Source organism: Rhinopithecus roxellana, chromosome 1 (genome assembly GCF_007565055.1).
Source record: "Rhinopithecus roxellana isolate Shanxi Qingling chromosome 1, ASM756505v1, whole genome shotgun sequence".
NCBI lineage: Eukaryota > Metazoa > Chordata > Mammalia > Primates > Cercopithecidae > Rhinopithecus > Rhinopithecus roxellana.
In genome coordinates, this window is record NC_044549.1 from 116,488,733 (window position 1) to 116,510,805 (window position 22,073).

Consider the following 22,073-nt stretch of genomic DNA (forward strand, 5'->3'; position numbering starts at 1 on the left):
AAATCGGGTAATTCCTACCCCAATACTGCGCTTTAAGCAAACGGGCACACCAGGAGATTATACCCACACCTGGCCGGGAGGGTCCCACGGCCACGGAGCCTCCCTCATTGCTAGCACAGCAGTCTGCGATCTAACCAAAACAGCAGCAGCGAGGCTGGGGGAGGGGCGCCCGCCATTGCTGAGGCTTAAGTAGGTAAACAAAGCCACTGGGAAGCTCCAACTGGGTGGAGCTCACAGCAGCTCAAGGAAACCTGCCTGTCTCTGTAGACTCCACCTCTGGGGACAGGGCACAGCTAAACAACAAAAGGGGAAGCAGCAGAGGCCTGTGCAGACTCCAACGACTCTGTCTGACAGCTTTGAAGAGAGCAGTGGATCTCCCAACACGGAGGCTGAGATCTGAGAACGGACAGACTGGCTGCTCAAGTGGGTCCCTGACCCCTGAGTAGCCTAACTGGGAGACATCCCCCACTAGGGGCAGTCTGACACCCCACACCTCACAGGCTGGAGTACACCCCTGAGAGGAAGCTTCCAAAGTAAGAATCAGACAGGTACACTTGCTGTTCAGCAATATTCTATCTTCTGCAACCTCTGCTGCTGATACCCAGGCAAACAGGGTCTGGAGTGGACCTCAAGCAATCTCCAACAGACCTGCAGCTGAGGGTCCTGACTATTAGAAGGAAAACTATCAAACAGGAAGGACACCTATACCAAAACCCCATCAGTACGTCACCATCATCAAAGACCAGAGGCAGATAAAACCACGAAGATGGGGAAGAAGCAGGGCAGAAAAGCTGGAAATTCAAGAAATAAGAGCACATCTTCCCCTGCAAAGAAGCGCAGCTCATCGCCAGCAACGGATCAAACCTGGTCAGAGAATGACTTTGACGAAATGAGAGAAGAAGGCTTTAGTCCATCAAACTTCTCAGAGCTAAAGGAGGAATTACGTACCCAGTGCAAAGAAACTAAAAATCTTGAAAAAAGAGTGGAAGAATTGATAGCTAGAATAATTAATGCAGAGAAGGTCATAAATGAAATGACAGAGATGAAAACCATGACACGAGAAATACATGACAAATCCACAAGCTTCAGTAACCGACTCGATCAACTGGAAGAAAGAGTATCAGCGATTGAGGATCAAATGAATGAAATGAAGCAAGAAGAGAAACCAAAAGAAAAAAGAAGAAAAAGAAATGAACAAAGCCTGCAAGAAGTATGGGATTATGTAAAAAGACCAAATCTACGTCTGATTGGGGTGCCTGAAAGTGAGGGGGAAAATGGAACCAAGTTGGAAAACACTCTTCAGGATGTCATCCAGGAGAACCTCCCCAACCTAGTAGGGCAGGCCAACATTCAAATTCAGGAAATACAGAGAACACCACAAAGATACTCCTCGAGAAGAGCAACTCCAAGACACATAATTGCCAGATTCACCAAAGTTGAAATGAAGGAAAAAATCTTAAGGGCAGCCAGAGAGAAAGGTCGGGTTACCCACAAAGGGAAGCCCATCAGACTAACAGCAGATCTCTCGGCAGAAACTCTACAAGCCAGAAGAGAGTGGGGGCCAATATTCAACATTCTTAAAGAAAAGAATTTTAAACCCAGAATTTCATATCCAGCCAAACTAAGTTTCATCAGTGAAGGAGAAATAAAATCCTTTACAGATAAGCAAATGCTTAGAGATTTTGTCACCACCAGGCCTGCCTTACAAGAGACCCTGAAGGAAGCACTAAACATGGAAAGGAACAACCGGTACCAGCCATTGCAAAAACATGCCAAAATGTAAAGACCATCGAGGCTAGGAAGAAACTGCATCAACTAATGAGCAAAATAACCAGTTAATATCATAATGGCAGGATCAAGTTCACACATAACAATATTAACCTTAAATGTTAATGGACTAAATGCTCCAATTAAAAGACACAGACTGGCAAATTGGATCAAGAGTCAAGACCCATCAGTCTGCTGTATTCAGGAGACCCACCTCACATGCAGAGACATACATAGGCTCGAAATAAAGGGATGGAGGAAGATCTACCAAGCAAATGGAGAACACAAAAAAGCAGGGGTTGCAATCCTAGTCTCTGATAAAATAGACTTTAAACCATCAAAGATCAAAAAAGACAAAGAAGGCCATTACATAATGGTAAAGGGATCAATTCAACAGGAAGAGCTAACTATCCTAAATATATATGCACCCAATACAGGAGCACCCAAATTCATAAAGCAAGTCCTTAGAGACTTACAAAGAGACTTAGACTCCCATACAATAATAATGGGAGACTTCAACACTCCACTGTCAACATTAGACAGATCAACGAGACAGCAAGTTAACAAGGATATCCAGGAATTGAACTCATCTCTGCACCAAGTGGACCTAATAGACATCTACAGAACTCTCCACCCCAATCAACAGAATATACATTCTTCTCAGCACCACATCGCACTTATTCCAAAATTGACCACATAATTGGAAGTAAAGCACTCCTTAGCAAATGTAAAAGAACAGAAATTATAACACACTGTCTCTCAGACCACAGTGCAATCAAACTAGAACTCAGGACTAAGAAACTCACTCAAAACCGCTCAACTACATGGAAACTGAACAACCTGCTCCTGAATGACTACTGGGTACATAACGAAATGAAGGCAGAAATAAAGATGTTCTTTGAAACCAATGAGAACAAAGATACAACATATCAGAATCTGTGGGACACATTTAAAGCAGTGTCTAGAGGGAAATTTATAGCACTAAATGCCCACAAGAGAAAGCTGGAAAGATCTAAAATGGACACTCTAACATCACAATTAAAAGAACTGGAGAAGCAAGAGCAAACACATTCAAAAGCTAGCAGAAGGCAAGAAATAACTAAGATCAGAGCAGAACTGAAGGAGATAGAGACATAAAAAACTCTCCAAAAAATCAATGAATCCAGGAGTTGGTTTTTTGAAAAGATCAAGAAAATTGACAGACCGCTAGCAAGACTAATAAAGAAGAAAAGAGAGAAGAATCAAATAGACACAATAAAAAATGATAAAGGGGATATCACCACGGTCCCCACAGAAATACAAACTACCATCAGAGAATACTATAAACACCTCTACGCAAAGCAACTAGAAAATCTAGAAGAAATGGATAATTTCCTGGACACTTACACTCTCCCAAGACTAAACCAGGAAGAAGTTGAATCCCTGAATAGACCAATAGCAGGCTCTGAAATTGAGGCAATAATTAATAGCCTACCCACCAAAAAAAGTCCAGGACCAGATGGATTCACAGCTGAATTCTACCAGAGTTACAAGGAGGAGCTGGTACCATTCCTTCTGAAACTATTCCAATCAATAGAAAAAGAGGGAATCCTCCCTAACTCATTTTATGAGGCCAACATCATCCTGATACCAAAGCCTGGCAGAGACACAACAAAAAAAGAGAATTTTAGACCAATATCCCTGATGAACATCGATGCAAAAATCCTCAATAAAATACTGGCAAACCGGATTCAGCAGCACATCAAAAAGCTTATCCACCATGATCAAGTGGGCTTCATCCCTGGGATGCAAGGCTGGTTCAACATTCGCAAATCAATAAACGTAATCCAGCATATAAACAGAACCAAAGACAAGAACCACATGATTATCTCAATAGATGCAGAAAAGGCTTTTGACAAAATTCAACAGCCCTTCATGCTAAAAACGCTCAATAAATTCGGTATTGATGGAACGTATCTCAAAATAATAAGAGCTATTTATGACAAACCCACAGCTAATATCATACTGAATGGGCAAAAACTGGACAAATTCCCTTTGAAAACTGGCACAAGACAGGGATGCCCTCTCTCACCACTCCTATTCAACATAGTGTTGGAAGTTCTGGCTAGGGCAATCAGGCAAGAGAAAGAAATCAAGGGTATTCAGTTAGGAAAAGAAGAAGTCAAATTGTCCCTGTTTGCAGATGACATGATTGCATATTTAGAAAACCCCATCGTCTCAGCCCAAAATCTCCTTAAGCTGATAAGCAACTTCAGCAAAGTCTCAGGATACAAAATTAATGTGCAAAAATCACAAGCATTCTTATACACCAGTAACAGACAAACAGAGAGCCAAATCAGGAATGAACTTCCATTCACAATTGCTTCAAAGAGAATAAAATGCCTAGGAATCCAACTTACAAGGGATGTAAAGGACCTCTTCAAGGAGAACTACAAACCACTGTTCAGTGAAATCAAAGAGGACACAAACAAATGGAAGAACATACCATGCTCTTGGATAGGAAGAATCAATATCGTGAAAATGGCCATACTGCCCAAGGTTATTTATAGATTCAATGCCATCCCCATCAAGCTACCAATGAGTTTCTTCACAGAATTGAAAAAAACGGCTTTAAAGTTCATATGGAACCAAAAAAGAGCCCACATTGCCAAGACAATCCTAAGTCAAAAGGACAAAGCTGGAGGCGTCACGCTACCTGACTTCAAACTATACTACAAGGCTACAGTAACCAAAACAGCATGGTACTGGTACCAAAACAGAGATATAGACCAATGGAACAGAACAGAGTCCTCAGAAATAATACCACACATCTACAGCCATCTGATCTTTGACAAACCTGAGAGAAACAAGAAATGGGGAAAGGATTCCCTATTTAATAAATGGTGCTGGGAAAATTGGCTAGCCGTAAGTAGAAAGCTGAAACTGGATCCTTTCCTTACTCCTTATACGAAGATTAATTCAAGGTGGATTAGAGACTTAAATGTTAGACCTAATACCATAAAAACCCTAGAAGAAAATCTAGGTAGTACCATTCAGGACATAGGCATGGGCAAGGAGTTCATGTCTAAAACACCAAAAGCCATGGCAGCAAAAGCCAAAATTTACAAATGGGATCTAATTAAACTAAAGAGCTTCTGCACAGCAAAAGAAACTACCATCAGAGTGAACAGGCAACCTACAGAATGGGAGAAAATTTTTGCAATCTACTCATCTGACAAAGGGCTAATATCCAGGATCTACAAAGAACTCAAACAAATTTACAAGAAAAAAACAAACAACCCCAGTCAAAAAGTGGGCAAAGGATATGAACAGACATTTCTCAAAAGAAGACGTTCATACAGCCAACAGACACATGAAAAAATGCTCATCATCACTGGCCATCAGAGAGATGCAAATCAAAACCACAATGAGATACCATCTCACACCAGTTAGAATGGCAATCATTAAAAAGTCAGGCAACAACAGGTGCTGGAGAGGATGTGGAGAAATAGGAACACTTTTACACTGTTGGTGGGATTGTAAACTAGTTCACCCATTATGGAAAACAGTTTGGCGATTCCTCAAGGATCTAGAACTAGATGTACCATATGACCCAGCCATCGCACTACTGGGTATATACCCAAAGGATTATAAATCATGCTGCTATAAAGACACATGCACACGCATGTTTATTGCGGCACTATTCACAATAGCAAAGACTTGGAATCAACCCAAATGTCCATCTGTGACAGACTGGATTAAGCAAATGTGGCACATATACACCATGGAATATTATGCAGCCATAAAAAAGGATGAGTTTGCGTCCTTTGTAGGGACATGGATGCAGCTGGAAACCATCACTCTTAGCAAACTATCACAAGAACAGAAAACCAAACACCGCATGTTCTCACTCATAGGTGGGAACTGAACAATGACATCACTTGGACTCGGGAAGGGGAACATCACACATCGGGGCCTATCATGGGGAGGGGGAAGGGGGGAGGGATTGTATTGGGAGTTATACCTGATATAAATGACGAATTGATGGGTGCTGACGAGTTGATGGGTGCAGCACACCAACATGGCACAAGTATACATATGTAACAAACCTGCACGTTATGCACATGTACCCTAGAACTTAAAGTATAATAATAATAAAAAAAAATGGTTTTACTTTTTATCAATGCATCGTGGCACATGCCTGTAGTCCTAGTTATTCTGGAGGCTGAGGCAGGAGGATCACTTGAGCTCAGGAATTCAAGGCTGGATTGAGCTATGATCACACCACTGTACTCCAGCCTGTGCAAGAGAGCAAGAGCTTGACTTAAAAAAAAACAGGGGCCGGGCGCGGTGGCTCAAGCCTGTAATCCCAGCACTTTGGGAGGCCGAGACGGGTGGATCACGAGGTCAGGAGATCGAGACCATCCTGGCTAACACCGTGAAACCCTGTCTCTACTAAAAAATACAAGAAAACTAGCTGGGCGAGGTGGCGGGCGCCTGTAGTCCCAGCTACACCGGAGGCTGAGGCAGGAGAATAGCGTGAACCCGGGAGGCGGAGCTTGCAGTGAGCTGAGATTCGGCCACTGCACTCCAGCCTGGGCGACAGAGCAAGACTCCATCTCAAAAAAAAAAAAAAAAAAAAAAAAAACAGTTTTGTTTTAAGAGTTCTATGAAGCAAAATGTAAAAGCCTCCCAGTGCTCATGTTTCCTTCCACCCAGAGTCCCACCTCTGGATTGGTAAGTAGCTGGGCTTTGAAGTCAGATCAATCAAAGTTGATCACCAGCTTCATCACTTCCCAGCCATGTGTCCCTGCCAAGTTTCCTACCTTCTCTAAGCTACTCATTAAAAATGCTGGTAACAATGGGACCCAGCTCCTAAAGTTATTGTGAAGATTAAATGAGATCATGATATTAATCTCTTTGTACAGTACCTGGCATGTAGTACAAATTTAGCAAATATTGGCTAATGTTCATATTTATGTTAATATCAATAATTACAGTTGCTATTATTGTATTTTGGCTGAGGCAGTGTTTATCGATTTGTTATCTGAAATGGAAAGTGTCTGCTTCTCTTTGATGTTCTACTTCCCAATCTTGTTGAAAGTTGAGAATAGAAAATTCTCTGATTTCATCACTGAATGACTGGAGGTCATTAAATCTTCCCTGCAAAGATTTTCCGTTCTATAATTCAAAATGAGAAAAAAAAAAAAAAACCCTTATTTACTTTCCAGATACAAATGCAAACAAAAATAAAACACAGCTGCTCTTATCTCTCCATGGGCACCATCTCTTCTTGGTACTGAAAGAGATAATGATCTTGCAGTATAATTTTATAAGGAGGTAACAAAATCAATTACATTATCTCATGTGTAAACACTGAAGCCCTTATCCCATTGCTGACTAATATAGGCTGTGCCTGTGGCAGCTGCTCACCCCCTATTATAGATTATTTTAGATGAAAGAAAACATTGACTGATAAATGAAGATTTGACAACATAGGAGCATAGATGGTTTTACAGCTTGATATTCAAGAATGAAACCAGCAATACAATGGTTGGATGAAAAGTCAGCACACAATGCCCATGGGCACAAGTAAAGGTAAAGATGGACAAATGATTCATTGTCTATTATTAAATAGTAAAGTCTTGACAAAAGCATGAACAAATCTGCAAATGCTTTGGGTCCATTTCCACATGGTCTTAAAAAATATTATAAACCATTAAAGTAAAAGGCTAAGAAGGAACTTGGGAAGCTGTTGAGACATGTTGTTTTCATAATTGAAGTGACTGTGGGATTAGTATGATCCCTTCCAAGGTATGGTGACTAAAGTAGAGGACATCTCTTGTCACAGGACTTAAACTTCATATAAAAGATTAATTTAAATTTATAGACATTCAAGCCCATAAAATAAAAGTAATAATTATGGGCCTCTGTAACCAACTCCATAAGATTTTAGAGCCAGACAAAATCTGCTTTATAAACTCAACACTGACACAAGTTGAGTGACCTTGGATGATTGCTTAACTAAATCTCTCAGAATAATCATATCTACCATGTGGGTTCATTGTGAGTATTAAATAACATAACTGTACTACAATTGTGCTTAGCATGTAATAAACACTTGATAAATGATAAGATGTTTTCTTTGTTTCATGTCTCACTCTTCAAGTTTTTCATAAGTGAATATGCTTCTTTTTTCTCTATCTGAAGTTGGATATTTATTTTAGCTTGATGCGTTGGCTCTGTAACACTGTATAGATTACTGTAGTCTTTGTATTTCTTAAAATTCACAGGTATTTTTAGGATCAGCACGTAGTTCAAAAGGAAGGTTATTTGGAGTAACCTTTGTCTTCACTATGTTAAGAAAGTTGACAAAGTTAATAAGTCTGTTTAATCAATAAAAAATATCTGAAGTCTTTAAAAATTAACAAGCCACAATGATATGGTGTAATTTCTTATCTGTTTTTCCTTGTCTCTTTTCCTCTAAATTTTTCATTACCTTGTATTTTGAATAGAATAAAATCTGACACATTGCTAAGTGTTTGTTGAATGAAGAGGAAAGGACATACATATTTTGATTTTGACCAAAGGCAACACTCCTCAATGGAGGCTGAATAGATCTTAATTAAATTATCTAGGTTAGAAAACATTCTGCTACCTGCTTCTCTTATTCAAATGCAAAACTACTCTGATTAATTTCTTGGGATAGGGAAAGGGTTAAAGTAATTAAATTATAAGGGAGGCTGAACACTTTTATGGCATCTTTTATCTACAGTTAGGGTTTTCGTGTTAAAAGAACTCTAGAGATGAAATGGCTCAACCTCTTCAATTTACAGAGAGAAAACAAAGACCCTAGGAATGTAAATGGCTTCATCTTGTGGTAACCGAGTTGCAGGAATTTATTTCCAATTCTTCCTATTAGGGTTTGCTCTTAAATGGACTTGCCCCAGGGTACTTATTTATATTAACTGTTCCATCTATTCCAAGGGCTTATATATCTACAAAGAATAGATAGCAAGGTAAAGATTGTGATTGAGAATATTGGCTTTTGGGTTAGAGAAACCCGAATTCCAGTCCCTTCTTCATCACTTACCAGCTGTGTGACCTTGGACAGATTGTTTAAAATATTGGTCAAGTTACTTAGTCTTTCTTTGCCTCAGTTTCCTTATCTATAAAGAGGGGATGACAAACTCCTGTCATGCTCAAAATAGAAATAACAAACCCTCATAGATTTATTATTAATGACAAATGAGACAATGTATGTAAACAATTATAACCAGCGAGGTGCATTCTAAACAATTAGTAACTATTAACTATTATAATATAAATTGGAAGTGGGAGGGAACATTGAAGGGAAGAGATAGTCCTATACTTTGCTATAGTAGGCCACAAATTTGGCTCCAAGCTTTCTTACAGCCAACATACAGAAAGAAACATGATTGATTACATAGTTCCAAGGAACTTAGATATATTAATTTTATATATCTGGCCAAACCAGAACCTCCCTCCTTCACTCCCATTTTTGAATTTCCAAATACAGTCTTTTTCTCCCAGACACAACAGTATAGGTTTTAGAGACTCATTGAGTTATAATAAGGGCTGTATAAGTTTTCCTGAGACTTTCTTAGCATTCCCATATAGCCACTTAGCTTTTTGGTAGCACTTGCAGGAGAGACCCAGATAAGTGTCTTCCCTGGGCAAATTTCATTCTCAAGAAGCCCAAGACCTTGGAGGAGGCCAGGGGTGAACTTTGGGTTATATGCCTCATTTCCCTCACCCATATCAGGTGTTCCTTAATCACAGGGGCCTGCCTTACTCACCTTCACATTTTCATTCATCTCATCTCACATGTGGTGGATGCCCATTGTGATTTGCAGTTATAAATGAACATGTGCTGAAGAGTTACTGGTATGAGCGTCCTTCCGTTTTAGGGCCTGGTTTTAACAGAGAGATTATTTCTATATCAGGCAAAACAGACATTTCATCCAACTCTGATGACAGTGTGCAAAGCTTGAATCTCGATATTTTACATGAAAAATAATATCCATGTGAACTCTTCTGCCCTGGGTACTGATGTGCAACGACTTGTGTTATTAAATATCAGAATGAAATAGAACTAGTTTTCTTTAAAGAAATAAAAAAAGGAGGGAAGTATAATTCTAGCACCTCAGATGTCTTTCGGAATAGGTACGTTAATCAATTTCCTTTCAAGACACATACGTCATTATACCTCATGTAAAGTCGTGGCCAAATTCTCGTATCTCGAAAGGTAATATACACTTTGCTTGTGATATCACCTACAGAGAAAATGTAGAAAGATTATGCTATCATAAAAATATTTCTAAATCTGTATATTGCAATATGTGAAATACTCTAAATTTTCTTTAGGAGATATTTAGAGTTGCTTATTTTACATTATATTCTTTCTTCAGCTGTATTTATCACAGCAAATAATCTATTTCTTTCTCTGTATAAGCTTTCCCAAACCAATCTCCCTTGAATTACTTATCCAAATTAATAAAGTCGGATGAGAGAAATGTTGGCATTCAATGTGGTTTTTTTTTTCTTTTTTACAATTGAGTACTCCGTTTTAATTTACAAGTTAAGAATCCTTTAAATGTTAACCAGGAACAACAACTAAAAGGTTGTTTTGGATAACTGAGTCTCACACAGAGCAGGCTGAATTGTTTCCATATGCTGTATCTAAGTCTGGATTCAAATTGTGGAATAGCATTTTATGTTATCAAAATGCTAAGTCTTTGTAACCCTTTTCTTCTTTCCTAGCCCCTTTGCTTTTACTCTATCCTAAGTTAACATGTCACTGAAAACCGAGTCACGGGTAAATACCTCTGCACTGCAGAAAATTGCTGCTGACATGAGTAATATCATAGAAAATCTGGACACGCGGGAACTCCACTTTGAGGGAGAGGAGGTAGAATACGACGTGTCTCCCAGCGATCCCAAGATACAGGAAGGTAAAGACGGATGATCTGAGCGGGGAAGAAAAGAGTTTGTCAGGGTTGCCTGCAAGAGCACAAATTTGAAGTAACCAGCAAATGATTGATTTTTCCTTGCAGATGTTAACACTGGCCTCAGATCATTGAGGCTTTCTTGTTTTAACAAATGATTCTTAAAAGAATGCCTGTAAAAGACAAGTTATGCTAATCATATATTGCATTAACTTTATTTACTTATTTTTTAGTGTATATCCCTTTCTCTGCTGTTTATAACACTCAAGGATTTAAGGAGCCTAATATACAGACGTATCTCTCTGGCTGTCCAATAAAAGCACAAGTTTTGGAAGTGGAACGCTTCACATCTACAAGGGTCAGAGCGTTTATGGACTCACCATTTTTTCTTTTGTCAATATATGTGAATTAGTACATAGCCTTTCATTTTCCTCTCTCCTAGCTATGACCATGTTTGTGGGTGTTTGTTTGTTTGTTTTTCTTTATCTGTTATTTCCAAGTCATTGTCACCTGTCAAGGTTTTGCCTCCTTCCCACTTAATCTTCATTCTTATATTCCTCTTTCTTCATTCGAGCCAAAGCTCTTTCTTTTAAAAAGGCATGTAAGGCAAATTAACAATGTAATAAATTGCAAAGTGCCTCTCTTACTCTTCCTCTCTCGCCAGTTTTCTGTTTCATTTGGACTCTTGATGCATATTTATTCCACCTTGCATGGCAAGTATAAGTCAACAAGAATTTTAGCTTTCCTAATGTTTATTTAGAATGAAAATGTTGGTGCTCCCTGGCTCTTAAGAAAAAAAGCCAGGATACTGGATTGGCCAGTGCCATTACCCCAAAATACTGTTGGGAGAATTCTGCAGGCATACTCTGCCTCTGATTGGTTCCTAGAAAACCATCCTTTAGTCCTCATTCACGTGCTTTTTCATTGAACACTGAAAAGGCTTTGGAGTAAAATGTCTTCAGCAATCAAAGGTAGGCCCTTTGAAATGGATTGGACTAGAAGAAACTGTTAGGGTAGCTCCTTTTCTCTGTTCCTGCCTGGATTTTGCAGTTGTTAAGTCTCCAGGGGAAGAAAATGGCTGCAGGGTGGTGACTTTTGTCCCTTCAAGCTAAGCTCTAGCCATGGCAGAGTAAGGCCACCATTGCCTCCTGCCTCAGGGGAAGCACAGATTAATAACCAGCTGTCAGGGCACAGCTTCGCCTTCCCTTCCTCCTTGTCTTTTGGAGGTGGCATGCGCTGCATCGCTTTCTGGGTGGTTTTGCCTCGTGCTGTCCCAGCCTACCTGCACATGTACTGACTCCCAGCCTGCACTCGCTTGGGTGTCAGCCTCTGCTTTAGGCTTTCCCTGTAACTCGGGTCCATGTCTCCCTGATACACCACTGAGCAGAACTCACTCAGAAATGTCTCTAAGATGAGCTTTGTTTTCTTTTTTCACCTGCCAGCATTTAGATTGAAAGATAGTTAACATGTGGGGGTAAATGACAGACTCTAGAGCCAAACTGCATGATTTAATTCATCTTTGCCTTGTGATCTTGAACGAGTGACTTAACATCTCTGTTTCTGTTTCCTCTTCTGAATAAGGGATATAACAGTGCTTACCTTATAGGCTTGTTATGAAGATTTAGTAATGATAATACATATGTATAATATTATACAAGTGTACACTGTACACTCATTACCGCATTCACTTTCTCCACCCATGCCTCCTTAACACTGGTGGCTCCTCAGGGTGGGTGGGTGGTATAGACAAGGCTGGACCTTGGAATGTGTTTCATAGGAGAAGGAGAGAAGGCATGTCATGCCATTTCTGAAGAACAAAAACAGCCAAGATGGTGCTCTTAGTATACAATACCTCTCACCCCTGCCAATTGCCTGGTTCACTGCTTATGTTTGTGGACTGGACCCCTGAAGACTAATTAGGGCCTTCTCTCATTGTCTCCTCCACCCAGTTCCTTGTTTCAGGTGTGTGTGTGTGTGGATGCACACACACACACATATGTTGGAGGAATAGCATTTGTAGGAATCGTCTCATGTGTGATTGAAAGTTTGTCTCATGTAATTCATCAAGTGAACATTTAGAGAATATTATTTCTGTAACTGGCTGCTTTTGAAAAAAATTTACTTAAGTACTTACACAAAATAAGTAGGCTGGACTTAAGTATACTTCCCTGTTACTAGTTAAATATTGTTCACTGAAAGCTTTTGGAATTTTTGTTGTTATCTAAAATATCAAACATTTTTATGTATCACTGTAGGTACCAAGTATTAATCTTTATACTATTGAATTAACACATGGGGAATTTAAATGGCAAGTTAAGAGGAAATTCAAGCACTTTCAAGAATTTCACAGAGAGCTGCTCAAGTACAAAGCCTTTATCCGAATCCCCATTCCCACCAGAAGGTAACCATTTTGGAATTAATTATGCCAGTATACAAGTTGAATGGAAAGTGTATTTTGGCTGGGTGTGGTGGCTCACACCGTAATCTCACCACTTAGGAGGCTGAGGCAGGAGGATCACTTGAGGCCATGAGTTTGAGACTAGCCTGGGTAACGTAGCAAGACCTCCTCTCTACAAAAAAAATTTTAAATGTGGCTGGATGTGGGCAGGTGGTGGTAGCTAGTAGTTCTACCTACTCAGCTGCAACAGGGGGATTGCTTGAGCCCAAGAGTTTAAAACTGCAGTGAGCATGATTGTACCACTGCACTCCATCCTGGGCAACAGAGCACACCCAGTCTCTAAAATAAATAAATAAAAAGTGTATTTAATTCACAGTATTGGCTAACTAGTCTATCGTTGGTAGATATTTTCAATTAAATAGTCTTTTTAAAATATGCCGTCTCATGAAAGATACACTAAAGTCATAGTCACAGAAGTAATCTAGTGTTTGCATTCTGTGTGTTTGTGTTTTAGACACACATTTAGGAGGCAAAACGTCAGAGAGGAGCCTCGAGAGATGCCCAGTTTGCCCCGTTCATCTGAAAACATGATAAGAGAAGAACAATTCCTTGGTAGAAGAGTAAGTTGCTTCGCTATTCTGTTGTTTTGAACCTAATTTTGCAGTGCTGTAGAAACACAGCATCTACTGAGGGGTGAAGTAGGCCTGGCTACAACTCCTCTCATCCACTCATCGATCCCCCAGGCTGGTTTAGCTTTTCTGGAACTAGTTAGTCAGTCCCTTCTTTCCCCAAGCCATACCATGCATTTTCTCAGAAGGGGAAGATCGTTCTTGGTTAGGACTTAAGATTATGAAGAAGCTGTTCTCCCGACTAGAACCTTTTTGAGCTTATTGTGAGTCAAAGATTGAACTTATTGTTGTGGATTTTGAGATCTACTCTTTTAAAATAATATATTTCCATACATAAGCTTCTGTGTTTGTAATAGCCCATCGTAAATATATGTAAAATCTCATTCCTAAACTATAGATGGAGCAGTTAGGGCCTGAGAAGAGTATGACGGAGTACAGACAGGCACAGCACGGGGACAGAAAACTCCAGGGGAGGGGCACTTCTGCCTGCTTCCAAGATGGGTGCTGCAGAGTGTGGACAATTAATTTTTTTTTACTAGAAAGTGAACAAGTGTTTGTTAATTTCTATCAGTTCTGTTTGGTAATCTGAAACATTTATGTTCCAGAGGGAATGTTTGATTTCTCCTTTGTAGTTGTCATCTTGTTTAAAATCTCTGTAGGTATCTGGACCAAATATTTTCCAAGATACCTAGACATATAAAATTATATAGTTTTGGTTTACTGTGTGCACATGTATGAATTCAACTGAAAATGAAACTTCGTGATTAAGCAAAACCATGCTGAATTTTATATCATGGTCAATATGATTGACATCTGTTGCTCCAGTGCCCCAAGCCTGTATCCCTCTACTCCCCATCTGCCTCCACACACAGTTTAGCATATTTAAAATCAGTACATTCTACTAGAAAGTCTTTTAACCTCTCTCCACTTTTTTTTCCTGGAAAGCTGTTTAAAAATTGTAGTGTATCTTTCAGTAAGTTCAGCGTTAGAATTGAAAAAAAAATGAAAGTTATTGGTAATATCAACAAATTCTTTAAAACAACTTACAACAAGTCCTGCTATAATAGCTATGGAGGGTTAAAAGAATATGTAGCTCAGGGCTTGTCAGCAGTTTATAGAAGACCTAAGCATATGGAAAGTTAAAAAGTAAGAAGATATTTAAATAACAGTTCAGGAGAATTATGGAAATGACAGACTAATGCTATTCAGGATTCCTTGCTCCATGATTATATTAATAAATAATTGAATAACTTATACAAGTTAAGATGAAAATGATGATCTCATCATTGTCACTACTGTTTAATTTTTAAAAATAAATATGACCATGTTAACACTTACCTAAGTTATTTGCATTACAGAAACAACTGGAAGATTACTTGACAAAGATACTAAAAATGCCCATGTATAGAAACTATCATGCCACAGTAAGTACTAGTCAGTGATTTGAGTTTGGAGTAATTTTCACTATAGTAAATTGTCAGCTAAATTTTGGATCATTTTATTAACACAAGTGATTGTATCCACATCTACGTTCGTCCTTGAATTAAATTAAGTGAATACAAAGTTGATTTGACAGCAGGGATCCAGTTTACAATGGTGTGATGCTGTTTAAAAAAGTTGAATGTCTATAAAAATAGATTTAAATGAACTTGAAATGCTGCTATAGGCTAGATTATCTAGAAGTCAGCCTTCTTCTCTTCTCAGGTTTCCAGGAAAATGCCAAAAAACATTTTTAGCTACAAAGAGTAACTGTTGAGTAGTAAGTGATGAAAACAGTTGAGGGGAGTTGAATGCCTAAAGATTTTGTGGTGGGTAGGGCAGTTGCCATCTGATTGGCTTGTCATGCCTGTTAAAGGCCTGTCTTTTCATTTGAAAGTGAGAAGCATGGGAAAAGCTAGGAAAGAAAAAACCCTTGAGGAATCCAAGTAAAGAGAGAAGAGGTGATGGGGCTTAGATGCAGCCACAGAAATTAAGCTTGGGTTACGCAGCTGGCAAGCAGGGAGGGAGTAGGTTTTCTAGTGTCAACAAACAATTAGCTCTGAGCTGTTAAAGGTGGGGTGTTTTTAAAGGTTTAGCCTTCAATTATCCAGAGGTCTGGATAACTGAGAATGCACTGGTTTATTGGATGTATGGATGCATTTGTACGAATTGTATTGTTATGGGGCTGTGTGCATCTATATTATATGTGTGCAGAACTCAAGAGTTGGTGCAATTGTGATTTGGCCACTAGTTTAGAGAATGGCATCACATAAACACATAAACAGAAAGAGGAAAGACCTTAGTGTATTTTGGAGAGGATGCAAGAGCAATTGGCTCTGTGAGTTTCTCATAACAGGAGCTGCCTTCCTGCTGCCTTGCAACACACAGTTTGGAGTCTGGTCCAAATATACATCCAGCTGGTCCCCATTGCACACAGCTGACCTGAGTCTAGGTCACTACCTGCCTCCTGCAGCAGCTTGCACTGGGGCATTCAATGGACTTGACGGAGCTTCTGTGTCTTGGTAAACCTGGAGAAGGGTTTTCTGAGGAAAACAGGAATTCAGATTGCACCAGAGAATCTCAAGAGAAAGATGATGGGAGGCAGGGGTTTCTTTTCTTCTGGGACTCAGTAACTTGTATTGTTGAAATAACATAATGAATAAGGATACTACTACTATTGTTAATAAAAATGATACCTCCTGTTGTGTTATCTGAAATCAAACAGACAATTATTTAAATGTGTATTAGTACCTATACGCAATAATTTTCCATTTCTTTTACTTTTCTGCCTGCCTGTGACTTTACTTTTACTATTTCTTTTGGCTTTAACAGTTCTTGGTGAGTTCATTCTTCTCTTTTTATGTACTTTTCTACATTTGGGATTCTACTATTGACTAAAGAATGTTTACGTTTAAAAAATGTTCATTTTAATTACTTTTCCGGTCATAAAAATATTTTCAAAGTTAAGCCATGTTGTATTTAGAAATTCCAGAGTGACCTATAAACATTTCCTTTGGAAGGGAAAGCCTCATTAGCAACTGGCTGAGGAGATTCTCCCTCTTATTTTCTTTTTCTTTTTCTTTTTTATTTTTTTTGAGATGGAGTCTCACTCTGTTGCCCAGGCTGGAGTGTAGTGGCATGACCTCGGCTCACTGCAACCTCCGCCTCCCAGGTTCAAGCAATTCCCCTTCCTCAACCTCCCAAGTAGCTGGGACTACAGGCGCCCGCCACCACGCCCAGCTAATTTTTGTATTTTTAGTAGAGACAAGGTTTCACCGTGTTGGCCAGGATGGTCTCGATCCCTTGACCTTGTGATCCGCCCACCTCGGTCTCCCAAAGTGCTGGGATTACAGGCGTAGCCACCGCACCCAGGCTCCCTCTCATTTTTGATGGTTACTGAGATTATTCTCTCCAACAGCTGAATTGTTCAATATGATTCAAGCACAGGATACAATTTGATATACATTAATTCTCTAACATTCTTTTTCTTTAAATGTAGTCTGGCCTAAAGACTAGATCTGTAGGCCTCTGCCTCATATTTGTGAAATGAGATTGGAATCTATGTGTTTTCTTCAATAATTGTGAGAACTATTAAAAAAGTATTTGTTAAAAATGCTTTACTGTCTGTAAAAAGCATATTAAAAGTTATTTTAACATGTATATAATAAATTTACACTTTTATAAGTATAAAACAAACCTATTTTAAGTTAATTCAGGTCCTTAAGCAGATAGAATCATGGATCATAGGTCAAGGGACTGAACAGGATATGTTCTTAATCTCTATAGGGCTATCCAGATCTGTATTTGGAACAAGTGTGTTTAACAAATAGCTCAACTGATTCTTATCATCAAGAGTTTGAGAACTAAACTAAAATGCTATGGTCAGCTTAGAAATGTCTTGGTAAAGTTAGACCACTTTAAAAAGTGGAGATAGGGCTGGGCATGGTGGCTCATGCCTACAATTCCAGCATTTTGGGAGGCTGAGGCATGTAGATCACCTGAGGTCAGGAGTTCGAGACCACACTGGACAACATGGTGAAACCTCGTCTCTACTAAAAATACAAAAATTAGCCAGGCGTGGTGGTGGGTGCCTGTAATCCCAGCTACTTGGGAGACTGAGACAGAAGAATCGCTTGAACCTGGGAGGCAGAGGTTGTAGTGAGCCACGATTGTGCCACTGCAGTCCAGCCTGGGCTACAGGGCAAGACTCTGCCTTTAAAAAAAAAAAAAAAAAAAGTGGAGATAAATTTATTATAAAGGTGTTTGTATAATAGGATTTTTGCCAAAGGAATTTGGTTTAGGGTTCTAAGCACTGACATTATTTTTCTTAAATGGCCTCTGAAATTAGACATGGACAGTTCTTTCCTCTTACTTTATAGTCATTGGTTGGGTTTGTGCTCAGACTTTTCTCCCATGATTATGAAGACTTGCTCTGATTTTAATTCTTTTTTTTCCTTCTTATGCTTCTGCAAAACAGAGCATCCTAGTGTTTTAGTGTAGTCATCATCAGATAGTCCCCTCAGAGACTATGGGTGATTTGTTCAGTTTTCTTTGCTCATTTGTAAAATGAGGACAAATGTATTTCCCCTTTACTCTAAGCATAAGTATGTAAAAAATAGCAATATCTGAGTTGTGTAATAACATACAAAAAAATCTCAAACAGGAATTCCTTTTGTATTCTGAAATTGTATTAGTGCTGGCTGTAGTAGAGAACTCACTAGCTAGGCATTTTAATTAGTAACTGGAAAATGTTTATTTTCCAGGGAATTAAAATAAGAGGAATAAGATTAAAATAAGATTAAAATCTAGAAATGGAACAAATTGTACAATTTCTAAGAGAAGGGCCCTAAGCTGATAGGATCATATCTCTACCTTGAAGTGAATCATTTAACTCATGTGACTCAGATTCCTTATCCCCAAGAAGATGATTAGCTTGAAATCTTGGATAAAACATCCCACAGATCAGTAATACTGTGTTCATCTCTCCCTTGTTTTGTAGAATGAACTTTAACTTGAGGGGAAGAGTAGGTAAAGAATAAACATGCACGCAGTGTTTTCATTCCAACAGGGAAAAGCTGTACTAATTTGAACAGCTGCATCTTCAAATGAAGGGAAATGTTTTCTTTCTGATGATTGAGTCTTAGCGTTTAGAAGGACTTTAGGCTTTTGTCCAGCCTCCCAGTTTCCTTCATAGATTAGATGTCCTCTTTGTTCCCTGCTTTTCCTGGAGTACCTGAGTCTACAAGGACATTGCCCCGCTCGATGCTCTTACCTTCCTTATATCTGATAAATTTCCCACCTGGCCATTTACTTGAGTTTTTGCTACCTGGGAAATAAAAGGAGCCTCTGAAAGTCACCCTTCTCTTACAATACAAGGATGGGTGGAAGGGGCAGTGTGTACGTGATTGCCAAGTGATTTTCAGGATTTTTTTGTTACCCCTCGGGTTTGTTGTTTGTCTCTTGACATAGAAATATTTTGGCTTCTCGGCCGGGCGCGGTGGCTCAAGCCTGTAATCCCAGCACTTTGGGAGGCCGAGACGGGCGGATCATGAGGTCAGGAGATCGAGACCATCCTGGCTAATGCGGTGAAACCCCGTCTCTACTAAAAAATACAAAAAACTAGCCGGGCGACGAGGCGGGCGCCTGTAGTCCCAGCTACTCGGGAGGCTGAGACAGGAGAATGGCGTGAACCCGGGAGGCGGAGCTTGCAGTGAGCTGAGAGCCGGCCACTGCACTCCAGCCTGGGCGGCAGAGCAAGACTCCGTCTCAAAAAAAAAAAAAAAAAAAAAAAAAAGAAATATTTTGGCTTCTCTGTTTCTCTAATGTTTTTAGTATCCAATTGGTAGATCACGTTGGAATTTTTTACTTGAGACCACTTTCCACCTAGTGCCAAGAACATTATTGCATTGCAACATTATTTCAGTTGTATTCATATTTTACAAATTCCTTTGCCAAAAAACAAAGACAAAAAGGTATTGATTATACATTACTCAAAAGATCAACAGAATAAGCCCCGTGAAATACTGTTAGGCTAAATTGATCTTTAAATTCTTATTCCTGAGAATCACTTGCCCAAATGGAGAATAGAATTCTTATCACTGAAGACGTACTAAGAAGTCTGGACAACATCATCTTTGTTAAATTTTAATTTTTATTAGTTAGGTTTGCCTCTCAGTTGACCCTGACACACTTACTTTCAATTTGATAACTCTATTAGAAAATCTTTTATTGCTGGATATGTTCTTTTCTATATAATAGGCCTGGTTCCTTCTTAAAATCTCTCTCCAGTCAAACTTTACTAAGCCATTAGGATAAATTAAATTTCATATTAATGTGTAACTTTCAATTTTCTACATTATTAATGTGTGCTTAATCTACTTGTCTGAGACTCTTTACACTTAGCAGTTTTGTTATGATACTCCAAAAGTTACGATTTCTGAATGATTTCGGAGAATATTTCTGTTGTCAACTATTTGATGATAACAGCTATGTAAATAAGAAAATTTTTTTCTTATTTAGATTAGTGGCTTCCTTGATTTTTGTTTTCATTTCCTGTTCTTCCCTTCGGTTGGGACTGAAGGGACTTTGCAGAAGTTAGTTATGCCTCTGTAGTAGAGTATAGTCTTCAAATGTAAAGTAGGACTGACATTATTTGTCTGCTCGCTAGAGATAAAAGTTATGACTTAGGATTTTAAAATATTTTGGATTTTATGGCTGGCAATCTGTGAGTCGTTTCCAATAACCCATAGGTTACCACATTTTCCAATTAAGAAGCGTTTTCACAAATCAGATAAAAATGCATGATACTGAGTGAATCACTGTTTTATATAAGAAATGAAATGTAAAGACCTTGAGGTGTTTTTTTTGTTTTTTGTTTTTTGTTTTTTGTTTTTTGAGACAGTCCTGCTGTGTCACCCAGGCTGGAGTGCAGGAGCATGATTTCCGCTCACTGCAAACTCACCTCCCGGGTTCAAGTGATTCTCCTGCGTCAGCCTCTGCCTCCTGAGTAGCTGGAATTACAGGCATGCACCACCACACCCGGCTAATTTTTGTACTTTTAGTAGAGATGGGGTTTTGCCATGTTGGCCAGGCTGGTCTTGAACTCTTGACCTCAAGTGATCCACCCACCTTGGCCTTCCAAAATGCCAGGATTACAGGCGTGAGCCAGTATGCCTGGGTGAGACCTTGACTTTTGAAATTCTCAATTTAAAAAATGCTGTATGAAGACACCTTTGACTTAGGATTTTAAAAAGATAAGTCCTTTTGAATTTTAAAGACTATTTTCTGCAAATAACCCCAGAAGAGAGAAAAATGCAAGCATTTAAATGAACCTTATGGCCGGGCGCAGTGGCTCAAGCCTGTAATCTCAGCACTTTGGGAGGCCGAGACGGGCGGATCACAAGGTCAGGAGATCAAGACCATCCTGGCTAACATGGTGAAACCCCGTCTCTACTAAAAAATACAAAAAACTAGCCGGGCGAGGTGGCGGGCGCCTGTAGTCCCAGCTACTCGGGAGGCTGAGGCAGGAGAATGGCGTGAACCCGGGAGGCAGAGCTTGCAGTGAGCTGAGATCTGGCCACTGCACTCCAGCCTGGGCGACAGAGCGAGACTCCGTCTCAAAAAAAAAAAAAAAAAAAAGAACCTTACAAGGATAGACAGCCTTGAGATATTTGTAATTTTTTTTTTTTTACAAGAATAGTGTTAGATATGTCCAATCACATATAAAACTGTCATGGAAAACTTTTGTTTTGTTAATTCCATTTACAAACCTAGATCAAATGCCCCTGCCTCTGTGATGATGTCATGTCAGCGAGGAGGTGGTTGCCCTCCACTACTCTATAACTCTGTAACTACTTTCACATGCATCTAGGGTGGTTCATCCCACAGAACTTCACTGATGTTTTCCATATTTGGTCTCCCATCTGCTTCCTAATGCTGGGAGAGTATCCTTTTAGTCTCTGTTGTCTATCAAGGCTGTTACTGACATAGTCTAAGGAACTGAACTTATTCTTGGTCACTTTTTAAAAAAATCTGCAAATCTGCATATGCTAACCATTACATAATGTTGTTTTGTTTTCCCCTCTATGCCTCCACATTTACATCTGGCTCTCACCTACCTAGAATATGCAAGGAATGCAGTTTGAGTTAGATAAATGTTGAATGACTTTTGGCTTTTGCAGCTTAGTTTTGAGGGCGCGGACTTTGGTCTGACTTCATAATGAGTTAATCATACTGAGTTAATCCCTTCTTAACTGTGTGATCTTGGACAACTTACTTGACTTCTCTAAAACAGAGGCCTGCAAACTAGGGCCCGTGGACCAAATCCTGCCCATTGCCCATTGCCTGTTTTTG

General features: G+C 39.3%; 1 protein-coding gene across 4 annotated transcripts in view; it reads left to right on the top strand.

The window, feature by feature from the left end:
* The window catches only part of PLD1 (phospholipase D1), a 223,365-nt gene that overhangs the window by 68,068 nt on the left and 133,224 nt on the right, over window positions 1-22,073 (top strand). For all 4 annotated transcript variants that reach the window (XM_030929431.1, XM_030929418.1, XM_030929427.1 and 1 more), the window contains exons 2-6: window positions 10,531-10,721; window positions 10,949-11,073; window positions 12,971-13,116; window positions 13,628-13,733; window positions 15,101-15,166. In XM_030929431.1, the coding sequence (XP_030785291.1) occupies window positions 10,562-10,721; window positions 10,949-11,073; window positions 12,971-13,116; window positions 13,628-13,733; window positions 15,101-15,166 (603 nt within the window). In that variant the 5' untranslated portion in view covers window positions 10,531-10,561. The remainder of the gene's footprint in view (window positions 1-10,530; window positions 10,722-10,948; window positions 11,074-12,970; window positions 13,117-13,627; window positions 13,734-15,100; window positions 15,167-22,073) is intronic.